General features: G+C 35.8%; 1 protein-coding gene across 4 annotated transcripts in view; it reads left to right on the top strand.

Annotated features, from left to right (window-relative positions):
* LOC100920518 (L-threonine dehydratase catabolic TdcB-like) overlaps window positions 1-8,580 on the top strand; it is a 35,621-nt gene extending 27,041 nt beyond the window's left edge. For all 4 annotated transcript variants that reach the window (XM_023495399.2, XM_023495398.2, XM_031956384.1 and 1 more), the window contains 3 exons: window positions 3,211-3,378; window positions 5,137-5,194; window positions 8,089-8,580. In XM_023495399.2, coding sequence (XP_023351167.1) covers window positions 3,211-3,378; window positions 5,137-5,194; window positions 8,089-8,181 — 319 coding nt within the window. In that variant the 3' untranslated portion in view covers window positions 8,182-8,580. The remainder of the gene's footprint in view (window positions 1-3,210; window positions 3,379-5,136; window positions 5,195-8,088) is intronic.
* Window positions 8,581-14,097: the final 5,517 nt, after the last annotated feature.

Here is a 14,097-nt window from a genome sequence, read left to right as displayed (position 1 = left end):
GTCCACGGTGGTCTCAGACACTTAACACTTCTTAGCTGTGTGACCAATTACCTCAGCAAAAAAAAAAAAAAAAATCTCTCTTCTCACAAAGTCCCTGTCTGTAGTAACTTACAATACAGTGGGAGAGGCAAGGAGAATTAAAGTGCAGCAGGGTTAAGAAATCCTGAGACATCATCCTATAGGGTTTGAGGAAAAAAGAACCCATAATATTAAAAAACTGTCGTGTGGCTAGAAGAGAGCCAAGCTGGGGAAAAGCTTCGATGGGGAATGACTGCTGGAGAAATAATCATAATCATCCTCTTTTTTATCTAATTAATCTTGATTACTAAGATTAATTTTTTAAAATGATACTTGAAAGTATTCCCCAGTGTCCTACAGATTTTGGTACTCTTGAAAAAAGTTCTAATTGTTTTACCCTTGTAATAGTTCTAACAAATTCCTCTGTGTGTGTGTGTGTGTGTGTGTGTGTGTGTGTGTGTTTAATATGGGATCTCACAAATCTATGTCACACAAATGAACTTGATAGTTATTGGGATGTTTGAGAAATAGTCTTGACAAAAATAATCTGAGGGAAAATGATATTAGTTATAAAATAAAGAAGGCTAAAACTAAGCTGCTAAAATACCTAATCTATGTTAACATGTTGTCTGAGCTTAGAAATGTAATAATGAGGTGCTTTATTCTTTATAAACAGAGTTCTTTGTTTTACTAACAGCCCAGCCACTCAAGGAAAGAAAGACAATCTTTGAACTGTGAAAACCCCTCCCACAATGTCGTTTTAAAAATACCTTCCATTTAAAATGCATTAAGCTTCTTAAGGAAATAAATATTGGAACCAAGAAAAGGAATGTTTATACAATGAAAAACAGAGGTTAAATCTATAATATAATGAAGAAAAATCTCTCCTCTGCTTGCTGAGAATAGGGCCTGTTTCAAGAGATGTCCTGGGAAATTTATTCATTTCCCAGTTCAGGAGACAGTGGTGACTGATGCTAAGAAATTCATGTTATCTGAAGTAAACCCAGCCAAAACTGGACACTCTAGCATAGAGACATCTCCCTTTCTGTTTCTAGCCAGCAGACAACTAGATCATGTGAAAGCTAATTTTGCTGGCAAATCCACAGTCTGCATTCCAAGGGGGAGGGAGCAGTGGCGATCAATAAAAAAACAAAACCACTGTGCAAGGCCCCTCCTTGAAAACTGATGATTTGATATAGAGACGGGTCATCTTGCACTTGGCGTCACACTCGGTCAACAAGGGGTGGTAAAGCACTGTTTCCAAGCTGGACAGACCCTGACTCAGCGAGAGTCAGATGGCTTATTTAGAAACAGTTCATTTTTAAGTGCTTAGGTCAGCCTAAATGTTGTAGGAACAAATATGCTTATTATTTAGTCCATTTCCTTATTCGTACTATTATTCAACAAACATTTATTAAACTACCATATGCAAGTCACTGTAAGGTTTGGAGAAATCCAAAGCTCTAGAGGGGGCAGCAAGGTGGCACAGTGTATAGATTACAGGGGACCTCAAACTTTTTAAATAGGGGGCCAGTTCACTGTCCCTCAGACTGTTGGAGGGCCGGACTATAGTAAAAACAAAAACTTTGTTTTGTGGGCCTTTAAATAAAGAAACTTCATAACCCTAGGTGAAGGGAATAAACGTCCTCAGCTGCCACATCTGGCCCACGGGCCGTAGTTTGAGGACCCCTGGCAGAAAACTGGGCTTAGAATTATAATAATAATAATAATAAATCTTCCTGAGTTCAAATCTGGCCTCAGAAACTTATTAGCTGAGTGACTCTAGCCAAGTCACTGAATCCTATTTGCCTCAGTTCCTCATCTGCAAAATGAGTTGAAGAAGGAAGTGGCCAAATCACTGCAGTGTTGTTATTAATATTATTATTTTTTGGTGAGGTAACTGGGTTTAAGAGCTTGATAGTAGTCACACTAAGTGATTAGTAACATTAATAAGTGTTAAATGTCTGAAGTTGGATTTGAACTTACATCCTCCTGGTTCCAGGCCTTGTGGTTTATTCACTCTGCCATTTAGCTGCCCCCCTCCAGGATCCAAGCTCAAGAGCTTGGAGGCATAAATCTGAGAAGTTATAATCTGATAAGGGAAAAAATATGTAGACACACACATACAACCCTGGAATACATAGAAGAATGTGATAATGATCATCAGAGAGGTATAAACTAAGTGCTACAGAAATTCAAAAGAAAAAAGGGATACTTTTGACTGGAAGAAATCAGGGAAGGCTTAATGGATGAGGTGACTTTTGAGTTGGGCTTCTAAAGTTGGCTTGAAACTGTGTGGAACAGAGAGATAAGGTGAAGAATTTATAGGAATGTGTGAATTCTTTTTCTGTATTTTATTTTCATTATTTCTGTGTTTCCCTATGACCTGTATAATTTACTTAACCAGAGATGATGACATTTATCCTTGTTCAATGTTATCAATATTTAGACTATTAGTTTAAATGCCACCAGTTCAGTAATCTGAAGTTTGAAGGTCTGATTGATGATTCTTCTCAGAACCAGGGAACAAAACATTCCGTTCTAATCTGCCTTTGGCACCAATGTTTAACATTCAATTGGGGGGAAAAGGGCACCTGTTTCTCAATGCTCCCCAGCTTATGATGTAATCCTTTATAACAGAACCTAGAAAAGTTGTATATCTTTACTAATTCTTTAGAATTTAGGTTGTTTATTAATAACCTTTCTGCTTTCTACTGAGTGATTTCTGCATAGTCATTTTGGGTAAGGGTCTTCTACATCCCTAACAGTACCCTATAGTTGGAAATGGAGAAACTATTCCAAGTAGAGAGACAAACCATGGGGGTGAGAAATTGTGGCCTATGTATAAGAAATCTTGAGTAGCCCAGTTTGGCTCATACACAAAGGGGAGTTTTGAGAGGTACAGAACCACGTCAGAAAATCTTGAGTTTGGACTCATATTCTAAGTATAACTAGCCAATGTCAATCATGAAAGGCAGTGTGGGGCAGTGGGCAGTGAACTGGGCTTGGAGTTAGGAAGACCAGAACCTCTGTAATTTAGCTATATGACCATGGACTACAGTCATTTAACTTAAAGGCAACTGAGAAGAATCTGAAGCAAATCATAAAGATCATTAAGATACTCATCATTTTTAGAAAGAGGAGCCCTAAACTGGTCTCAAGAGCTTCCTCACTTGCTATCTTCCTTTACAGAGTGAGCGTGGTCCTGTGCAGTGGAAACCTTAGCCTGCCCCTCTTACAGCAATGCATCCAGAGGGCCCTGACCCTGGACAGCCAGACCTGCAAGTTCTCTCTCTGGATACCTGACAACGCAAGGGACATGGCCAAGCTGCTGGAGGTTCTAGACCGAGAGGTAGTAAGGTAATTTCAGAGCTTGCTCTAGATGACCAAGCCTTTGTCAGAGTCTGTGCTGGGTGATAAAGTTGCTCTCTTAGGAAGGAGAGAAATCAAGGGGACTTAATAAACAAATGGAAAGGGAGAAGGAGATTTAGGACCCAGTGTAGAGATTAGAATCCTTAAAAGCTTGGATTAGTCCAAATAGCTTCACTTCCTCAGGCTAAAGAACTATGCAGATTTCAGGCGAAATCTTGATTTTTAAATCAGTTAGTTTTTATCCTGAGGCAGTTAGAATCTAAAAGAGGTTTCTTCCTAAGAGTTTTAAATTAAATGAAGGGTCTTTACATCTAAAGGTTGCACAGACCAGCGGAAATTTTTCTTGCCCTCAAGGAATTCATTTTCTACTAGGCCTTCAGAATAATTGGAAATTTAATAAGATAATGCTCAGGAGAAGGGATTGAATTGGAAGGATCTGGTTTTCCTTAGAAGAAATGGTGACTTTTATGATTCCCTAATCAAGGGTTCTTAAACTTTTTCTACTCATGGTTCCCTTTCCCCCCAAGAAATTTTATGCAATCCTGGGTATATAGATATATAAAATAGATAAATAAATCAAATATTTATTGATAATAAATCATAATTTTGTGATCCTCACAGTTAATTATGCAACCCTATATGTCACAACTCAGTTTAAGAAGCTTTGTCCTAGGCCAAGTAGGAGAAATTGAACTATATTAGGAGCATATTTTAAAGTTTTAGGTCACTCTTCCAAGAACTATAATCTACTCAGAAAGTGGGTCTTTGGGAATTGTAGAGATGGAGTTTAAAAGGAGGAGGAGGGTACATAAGAAGGAACAAGAGAAACTGTAGAATTATAGATTTGCAGCTGAAAGAGACTTTAGGAGTCCCATAATTCTCTCTTTCTCATTTTAAAGATGAGGGACCTAAAGCCCAGAGAAAGGAACTGCATTGTCTGATGTCATACAGGTAGCGGAAGCGGGATTTAAGCCATGGTTCACTGATTTGAAAGTCAATGTTCTTTGTACTGCTCAATGCATAATATACAAGTGTCTTTCGAGCTTAAAAAAAAGGAAGTTAATCACGATATTTGTGAAACTATGTATAGAAGAATTGCACATGTTTAACATATATTGGATCATCTGCTGACTGGGGGAGGTGCTGGGAGGAAGGGAGAAAAAAAAATTAAAACACAGAGCTTTGTAGCGGTGAATGTTGAAAATTATCCATATACATATTTTGAAAATAAAAAGCTTTAGTTAAAAAATAAACATTTTCAATGTTTACTCAAATGTAAAAATAAAAAGGAGACTAATGGACTATGAGAACCACTGTCACAAGCCTCTAAGCAGAAATATAGATTGAGCGGATCAGAGAGATAATATGTTATAGTAGAACACTGATTTGGGAGTTTTAAGACATTCTAAAAAGAGATGTTTCTAATGCCCCTACTTCCTACCAGCTGTAAGACTCTGGTAAATCATGCAACTCTGGGTTTCGTCGATTTTTCAACCCTGGTTCACTATCTTGCAGATAAAGCTCAAAGAAAGACAGGAGGTTAGTCTTTTGTCAAAAGTATTACCAACAGTGAAATAAGAGCTCTGCTTGCAATGTGAGTGGCAAGGCCCAGCTGGAAAGCAGAAGAGAGAGACAGTATTGTCATCTGGCTGTTGACTTACTCGTGGTGTAATTGTAACTGTTCAATTAAGGACAGTCACGGAGCACCGCAGTGCATTTCTCTGTATGACTCTCTGTATCTTTTAGGGTGCTGGACATTCAGAAGGAACATGGATTTATGACCTCTAAGCTCTTCATGACAAAGGTAAGAAAAATAGGATTGGTAGGCATCCTAAAGATGGGTGATTTCTGAGCAGTACTTGCCAATAGCTCGCTAATTCAATCAAGGAACAGAAATATACCCCCAGTTCCATTGTGTCCTAAATTCTATTCTATTGTTCCTAAGAGAAAAGGTCCTTGATCTGGATTAAATGACTTGGAGTTTTTTATTTTTAATTTTAAATACTTTTCATATCTTTTGTTTTTAACATCACTTTCATCTCCAAGTATAGCTTGAAAAATATGTGTATTTACATGTATCTGTATAAATATATATATGTGCAGATATGTCTTTATATGTGTATTTATATGTTTATCCATATATATTCTCCCCTTCCCTATTTACATGTATCTGTATAAATATATATGTGTGTGTGTGTGTATCCATATATGTTCTCCCCTTCCCTATTCAGGAAATAATCCCTTGAAACAAAAAATAAGAAAGAGAGAAAAAAAGAAGGGAAATCATTAATGTTAGCAAACATGTCAACTGAGTCTGACAATATATGCAGTGTTCTTTACCCATCTTTTGCAAAGGAGGGGGAGAGGAATATTTTCTCTTTTGTTCTAAACATAAATCAGTTATTATAATTATACAATGTTAATTTTCATTGTTGTTGTTTCCATTGACATTGTATTCATTGAGTATGTTGTTTTTGATAGAACTAATCTACTCTAGATCAGTTTACATGTCTTCCCATGCTTCTCTGAATTCTTTTATAGAAGTGACATAGCAATATTCCATTCTATTTTATGTAACACAATCTGCTTCGTCATTCTGTATTCCATGGCCATCTTCTTTGTAGAAGTCCTGAGTTCTGATCTCAGCTTTGCTGTTAGCTAAGTATGTGTGACCTTGGGCAAGCTCTTTCTTCCATACCACATTGACACCACTGGTCCAAGAAAGCCGGGCTTTTTTCCCCCTATAAGAGATAGGAAGTAGATAAGCAGAAAAAAGTTAGAGTTGCCTGTTAGGAGTATTCTTGGTTAAATATAGTTTTTGAAAGAAAGAAAAAGAAAGAAAGAAAGAAAGAAAGAAAGAAAGAAAGAAAGAAAGAAAGAAAGAAAGAAAGAAAGAAAGAAAGGAAGGAAGGAAGGAAGGAAGGAAGGAAGGAAGAAAGAAAGAAAGAAAGAAAGAAAGAAAGAAAGAAAGAAAGAAAGAAAGAAAGAAAGAAAGAAAGAAAGAAGGAAGGAAAGAAAGAAAAGAAAGAAAAGAAAAGAAAGAAGGAAGGAAAGAAAAGAAAGAGAAAAAAAGAAAGAGAAAGAGGAAAACATTCAAACTTGGTTGACTTTTTTTTTTCTTATACAAGATGCATAATAGAATGTGTCACATAGGGACAATATATTATTGTTACTCATGCTCACAAAGTCAGACAATGTCTCCTTGGTATCTTCAACAACTTTATGGATAGAGTGCTGAGTTTGGAATCAGAAAGACATCTTCCCGAGTTCAAATCTGACCTCAAATATTTACTGTCTGTGTGGCCTTGGGCAAATTTATTAATCTTGTTTGCCACACTCTAGTATGGCAAACCACACTCTAGTATCTCTCCCAAATGGAGTCATAGAGAGTTGGACATGACTAAAAACAACTAAATAAATGACTAAATAAAACAACAACAAAGAATGAACATCATTTACCTTGTTTACACTGTCCAAAAAAGTGATGCATAAAGCAATACTCCAGAGGAAAATTAATGAGAGAATGTATAAAATTAATACCAAAAACAAGTGGAACAGAAAATGAAGGAACAACTGAGATGTAGAAGATTGTTGTCATTAATCTCAGAGCTTTTTTTTTAGTTAAGAAAGGCAGTTGAAAATTATGCTTGGTACAATGGAAAAAGCTGAGTCGGTGCATCTCGGTGTGCATCATTGTTCTTCTAATTCATTGTGACTTCAGACAAATTATTTGTATCTCTATGGGTCTCCACTTTCTTATTTGTAAAATGATAGTATGTAAGATTCCCTACCTATAAGATGTAGGATTCCCATGGGCTTGCTTTCCTTCTTCCTCTTTCCCTGCATATCAACATCCCCTTTATTCCACTTTGCAAGCTAATTTTATTTCTTTGAAGAGTTGCTTGCCTCCTCCCCCTCTTTCTGAGTTTCCTCTTACATAAAATGAAATTGAATTTACTGGCCTTTGAAATCCTTTCCAGTTCCAGATATGCAATTCTATAGTTCATAGCTTTTTAAGAATTGGCAGCCTTTCCTAATAACTACATTGGGAAGTAGAACAAACCCTACTCCCATTTTACAGCTTACAACTGGATTTGCATCCACTCTTGGGACAAATCATAAGAATTTAATGTTTCCAATCAGGAAAATAAGGAAAGCTGGAAAGAATGGCAATGGTTTTCCAAGCTGTGATCGTCCTAGGCAAAATATGGTTCCCATGCCTTTAGTCTCTTTTTCAGCAGTCACCAGCATCATGATCAAATAAGAATAAATGTTCAGATAAACATTGTGTTGTGTGGAACACCACAGAGGCGAAAGAAATAAGCACATCTTGTAGAGATAAAAGAAGAGGAAAGGAAATGTAAGGAGGGGATATGGGATAATAATGGTGCTTGAGAATTGTGAGGCCCAAATATTAAATCCCACCTCTCACTTCTTGAAAGACCAAGCAAATTACATCGTCATTGGGTCTGTTTGCTTCTCTATAAAATGGGAAGAGGAATGGCTAATGGTTTATCACAGATACAAGATTCAAGTGTTTAATGCCTTAGGAGCAAAAGGATAATGGAACTGACTAGTATTAAGAAACTTGACCAGCATATTCAAATACACTAAGACCATGCAAAGTGTCTATTTAAAAACTTTATAGCTAGGTCTGTGAATTTTGATGAAAAACCTATCCTCTCTCTTCTACCCTAGGTCACCTGTGTTACTGAGACTAGAGACAAGCAACAAGCAACTCAGCTCCGGAATGCCCTCTTAGAACGCTACCCATCCCTGGAGTGGATGTAGCAGTGAGGGAAAATTACATCACTAACACTAGTTACAGAAGCCCTTATGGTTGTAGACCCCTCGTGGCCAGAGCAGGAGGTGGGCTTGTGAAAAGCAGTGGCAAAAAAAAAAAATGCTGAGGGAATATCCGTAGAGTGTAAATGAAAAGAAGGCAGAGATCACAATGTTGTAGAATGGGAAAGCACTCAGTTTGGAGTCAGAAGTTCAAAACCTGGCTTGGTTACTTACCACTTGTGACCATTCTAAGAGAGTCACAACCTCTGTGGGTTGAAAGTTCCTTATCTGTAAAAATAATATTTAAGACCTCAAATCAGATTGGACTGTGTGCATATAAACATTTCCTGCAGCACCTAGTGTAGTGCTCTGCCCACAACAGAAGCTTAATAAATGTTGGTTGAATCAATGAATGAAGTTTCTGTAAGGTCATTGGAAAACTTAAGTTGCGTAGCAATTCTAAAATTGTCCTATTTGCAATAAAAAAAAACACTAGTCAGAGCTCTGAACCAAAGGTACTTTATTGAAGAGTCCATGACCTCCAGTAATGATGTCAACCTCAGATCTTCCTCATGATCTGAGATACTTTCTCTAGAGCCTTAGTTTTTATAGTATTGCCTGATATCCAGGCAATACAGGTGAAGCAGACCAAGAACAGAGTTTTATTGGGGGATTGAGATTGCCCTTGACCCTCTAGGAGGGTCTACCCAAAATACAAATTCCCTTGAGTGACAAATAGCTAGTGAGCAGATCTTATGAGACATATCTAGACCTTTCTGAAGGTCCTACCAAGTCAATGAGCGCACCCATAGGCTAAGCTGATAAATATATGTCAAAACAGCTACCTACATGGGTCAATAGATCCGTAGAAAGGCAGGCTGCAAGCCTGCAACCAGAGTCACTCATTGACCAGATGTTCATAGTCCTCTCCCCAAGTTGAGAAAGAGATGTAAGAAGACAAAGTGAAAACAAAAATAGCTGGGGGGCTTTCTATGTAAATTGAGTCACCTCTACCTAGCTGACCTTAAGTTACCATAAAAAGGAAAAACAAGGGTGGAGATCCTCTAGTTGGCTTCCGTGATTAAGAAAGTGAATTTAGAACCTGCAGTTCACAGCTCTGTCGTCCACAATCAGAACTCATATCAAACTGATTAATACTGATTGGAAATAAACAGAGATCCAATAAGCCATCTATCACATTCCCACCTTTGATCCAAAGAAAGGGTAGATTTTCTATGGATTATCGCAATTTAGGTGGATAGGTGCACTTCTCTATGAGAACCAAAGTGGGCAATTAGCTGTGTAAGGGGGAAAAAAAGAGATTGATTGAAGCATTGATAAGAGGCATTAGGGGCAGTCCCCTTTAAATAAATCTTACAATGGCATAACCCCTTTCTTAGTAACCCATTTCCTTTTGTGTGTTTTTTTGAGTTCATTATACCTAAGGTTCAGACTCTCATCGTATACAGTTACCTGGTTTCTGATACTGGATATAATGTTCTGGGACTCTGGGGACTTATCCTCTTAGGCACATATGAATGGGTGGGATCTTAGAGTAGCTTCTAGTGTAATTATTTCTTCAATTCTGTCACTTGTAGAGATCCCCCTTTCTGTCAATAAATCTTAATTCAAGACAACTTTGCTATGACAATAAAGTGAGGTAGTGAAAGCTAGCTTAAACATAATAGCACTAATGTGAATAACAAATGAAAAAGCCAGAGAATCTACAATTTTTGGCATATATAATTATCTAATTTTTGTTATTATTATTATCTTTTATAAACAAAATTAATTTTCAAAACATTCCCCTCAAAGGAGGATAAGAGTCTGCTAAAGAATTAATAACACTTTTTCTAAGGAAATGAATTCATTAATGAATTCATTTAAATAAATGAATTCATTTAAAAGTTACAAAATAGCTGCAATTGTCAGAAAAAGCTCTGGTGTGGGAGATACAAGATTGAGTAATCAATTTCATGAAAGTGCATATTATATAAGTTGTTTATAATAAAACACGGTCACCTTTCAAAAAATGTTCAATGTCCAGATGGTAATAACAAATCCAATTAAATTGGCTTTTTCCATTTAGATAACACAAGAAATTCCATAAATAACTCTCCTCCAAGGAAACTGCACTAAAATTCTTTTCTTCAAACCAAAATGGAAGATGTTTCCATTTTAGATTTAATTAGAACAATAACTTAGTTCCATAAACTTTCCCACTAATACCCAGTTGTTCTCATATTAATTTTAGAAAGGACTAAAATTCTAGGCTAAATCATTGAAAATTTATACCTGTATCTTATTATAGTAGCTCAGAAATGCTTCAGTATTAGCCTATAGATAAAAGATTCTATCTTGTGTTCATACTGATGACTTTTCATGAATATAGAAATTTGCCATAGAATGATAAAGAGGGTATAGTTATAGTGAGGGAGAAAAATACTGAGCTAAATTAATGTTACTTCCAGAAAAAACAGCCACTTGTGCTGACAAAATGGTACAAATAAGCTTAGACTTTTAACCAGGTGGGAAAATCATTCAAGAGAAAATCAAGTCAGGAAAGTTCTACCTATGCTAATGCTAAAAATTAACTTTCTTCACCTTTTCTTGAGACCAAACTCCACTTGAAGTAGTTTGCAGATATTCTTGTTGCCTTCTGGTTTCATAGATCATTGGCTCAATAGGATTTCTTGATAGTCACATAGTTGGTGAAAACTATGGTACCAGAGTGGCTTTAGAACTAAATAATTCAGTCTTGCTCAATGTTTGCCTTGGTCATCATAGTTTTTTTCTCAAGTGTTCAAGAAGAGGTAATAGCTAATGTGACAATACACAGGCTGGTTAAAACCTACACAAGTTGGACAAGTGTCTGTTATGCAAGTTGCCACTAGGATGATACCAGGAGCAACCCAACTTTGCTTAACTGAATCAATTATCTATTATCACTTTCCCCCTCTGGCCCTCCACTAATAAACTAAAAAAAGAATACCTGGTAATAGAAACTCTGGGAAGGAGTAACTTACCTTCCTCAATCAGCTAGACCTAAGAGACCTGTTTATCATTACCCTTCTATTCCCACTTTGCTCAATATCATTGTGTAGGGATTGTTTCAATGAGAGTTAGGAATTACACCCATATTTAGTAATACAAGTTCACACATGTACACAGTAAATTTTTGGATTCAGGGTTTAAGTTCATGATTTTCTAGATAATCTGTTGGCACATTTATCCATTTTGGCCAGAAGACAGTTTCTCAAACCCCAGTGCTACAATCACCATACCCTGTCAGCAGGGTTGTAAAAATTTTACAACTCACAAAAATGTTGGAACAGGATTTTGTCACTTATTCCTCCCAATTGCAAGTTATTTCAGGTTCACCAAATCATAGAAAGCCATTTATGTTAAAAGGCCTAATATGTTTTTTTTTCACACAATAGGTTTTCCTAGGCCCCTTTAAAAATTGTTTTAAGGTATTTCAAAGGCCTATTTTCAGAAACACTTTAAAATGCTTAATCTATGACTTTTCAGTTAGAATTTGCATTCCTGAAACAAAGCAACAAATTTGTTAATTTTTCATGCTAATTAGGAAAAATATCTATATCTAATTGAAATCCTACACAAGTCAGACATTATGCTAAGCACTTCATAATCGAATGCTTCTCTCAACAATCCTGGGAGATTGTCTGCATACAAAGACAAATAAATTCTTCTAATTTACTACAATAAAAATTTTAGCCCAATAAATTATTGACATAATTGTTATTGGCAGTACTTAAATTTCAATTTTTTTTAAAACAGTAATTATTTTTAGTTAGCTCATCTCAAAAATTCACGGTATCACTCCCAATTTCCCTTTATTGTTTTTTAATTTCTTTGAATTACCCAAAGACCCAAATCGATTCCTTTAAATTTTCTAAATTACTAAATTTTGAATTCCAAAATTTCTAATTCCCTTCCTTCCTTCCTCATTGAAAAAGCAAATAATTTGATATACATACATATTATACATGTGCAGATATGTTAAACATATTTCTACATTACATTAGTAATATAAAATAAACACAGACCAAAACCCTCCAAGAAAAATAAAGCAAAAAAACAAACAAACAAACAAAAAACTTTGTTTCAATCTGCATTCAGATTCATCAATTCTTTTTTTTGGACATATATAGCATTTTGCACCATGAGTTCTTTGGAATTGTCTTATGTTGTTGTATTGGTTAAAACAGCTAAGTGATTCACAATTGACTATTGTACAATGTTGCTGTTAATTGTGTACAATGTTCTCCTGGTTGTACATATTTCACTTTGCACTAGTTCATGTAAGTCTTTCCAGGTTTTGTGAGAGCATCCTGCTCATCATTTCTTATAGTAGAATATTTCACCCACACACAAATATTCACATACAAGTATATACATGCACGCACACATATAATATTCTATCAATCATAGACCACAACTTGTTCAGTCATTCCTTATTGATGGGCATCTCCCCCCAATCTCTAATACTTTGTCACTACTAAAAGAACCACTATAAATTTTTATGTACAAACATGTCTTTTTTACTTTATAAAACATCTTTTTGGAATACATACCTAGTAGTGGTATTGCTGGTTCAAAGTGTATGCCCTTTTTGGGCATAGTTCCCAACTGCTCTCCAATATGGTTGAATCAGTTCATAACTCCACTAATAGTGATTAGCATCCTCTTTAATATTTGTCATTTTCTTTTTCTGTCATATAAGACAATCTGACAGGTATAAGGTAGTACCTCAGAATTGTTTCAATTTCCATTTCATTAATCAATAGTGATTTTGAACATTTTTTCCATATGACTATAGATAGATTTGATTATTTCATCTGAAAACTATTTATATCCTTTGACCATCTCTCAACTGGGGAATGCTTTTTATTTTCCCCAATTTTCCATATATTTGAGAAATGGGGTCTTTATCAGAGAAATTTGCTGGAAACTTTCCTCCCCCCCCCCCATGGTTATGATTACTGTGTATTTCCCTCCATCCCATTCCCCTCGACTTTTGTCCTTCTCCCTGTCCTTTCATCCTGTCCATTCTCAAAAATGTTTTGCTTCTAACAACCACCTCCCCTACTCTGCCCTCCCTTCTGTCATGCCTTCCTCCTCAATCCCCTTTCCCTTCTAACACATTAGACGTTTGTTAGGTCTCTTAATCAGTCAACTAGACACTGCAGTGTAACTCAGGAATAGGCATGTGGTTCCATGCCTTTTCTCTGGTTTGGCTCACACTGGCAGCTCGGGATTCTCAAAAATACAACACTACTACTAGACCACTATTGAAATTCTCTAAGCATTCTACACATTCTTACCTACTTATTATAGTTATTCATGAGTTCTCATCAATATGCTTTTCATTTACACAATTACAATTACATTAACTCTTATTTAACAATAGGGGAAAGCAAGAATAATTGAGGCATTACAGTTACTCAATATAAAAGAAATACAGTAACAATAAGTACATCACAGTTCATATATAAATCAACAATATATTTAGCATCTGTGGTGGAAAACAGGCACCATACTTAGAGACAGCATATGAATAGGGAAAATTCACATGCTCAATGCAACTCACAATTCCAGTCTATAAATCACAAGTTCCATGATCTTGTTCTGATAATTAAATAATAAATTTAAAAGGAATTATCAGAACAAAATAGTGAAATCACTTCCCTTATTAATCAATTAGCTCTGATAATTAAACCTCAGTTAATTAAAGTCATTTATTAAATAGAGAAACTTCTTTTCCCATAAGTTTTTACTCATTTCTCTATCTCTAAAAACTCTCTAATCTGCTTAACTAAACAACAAGTGTATTGGTGCTATAATTTATTTAACGAGTTATCAAATGATAAAACAAAAATAGTAATTACTTATAATTTA

The sequence above is a fragment of the Sarcophilus harrisii genome, chromosome 2, assembly GCF_902635505.1.
Source record: "Sarcophilus harrisii chromosome 2, mSarHar1.11, whole genome shotgun sequence".
Taxonomy (NCBI): Eukaryota; Metazoa; Chordata; class Mammalia; order Dasyuromorphia; family Dasyuridae; genus Sarcophilus; species Sarcophilus harrisii.
The sequence above is the reverse complement of the archived record's forward strand: the minus strand, read 5'-3'. Positions and strand labels throughout refer to the sequence as shown.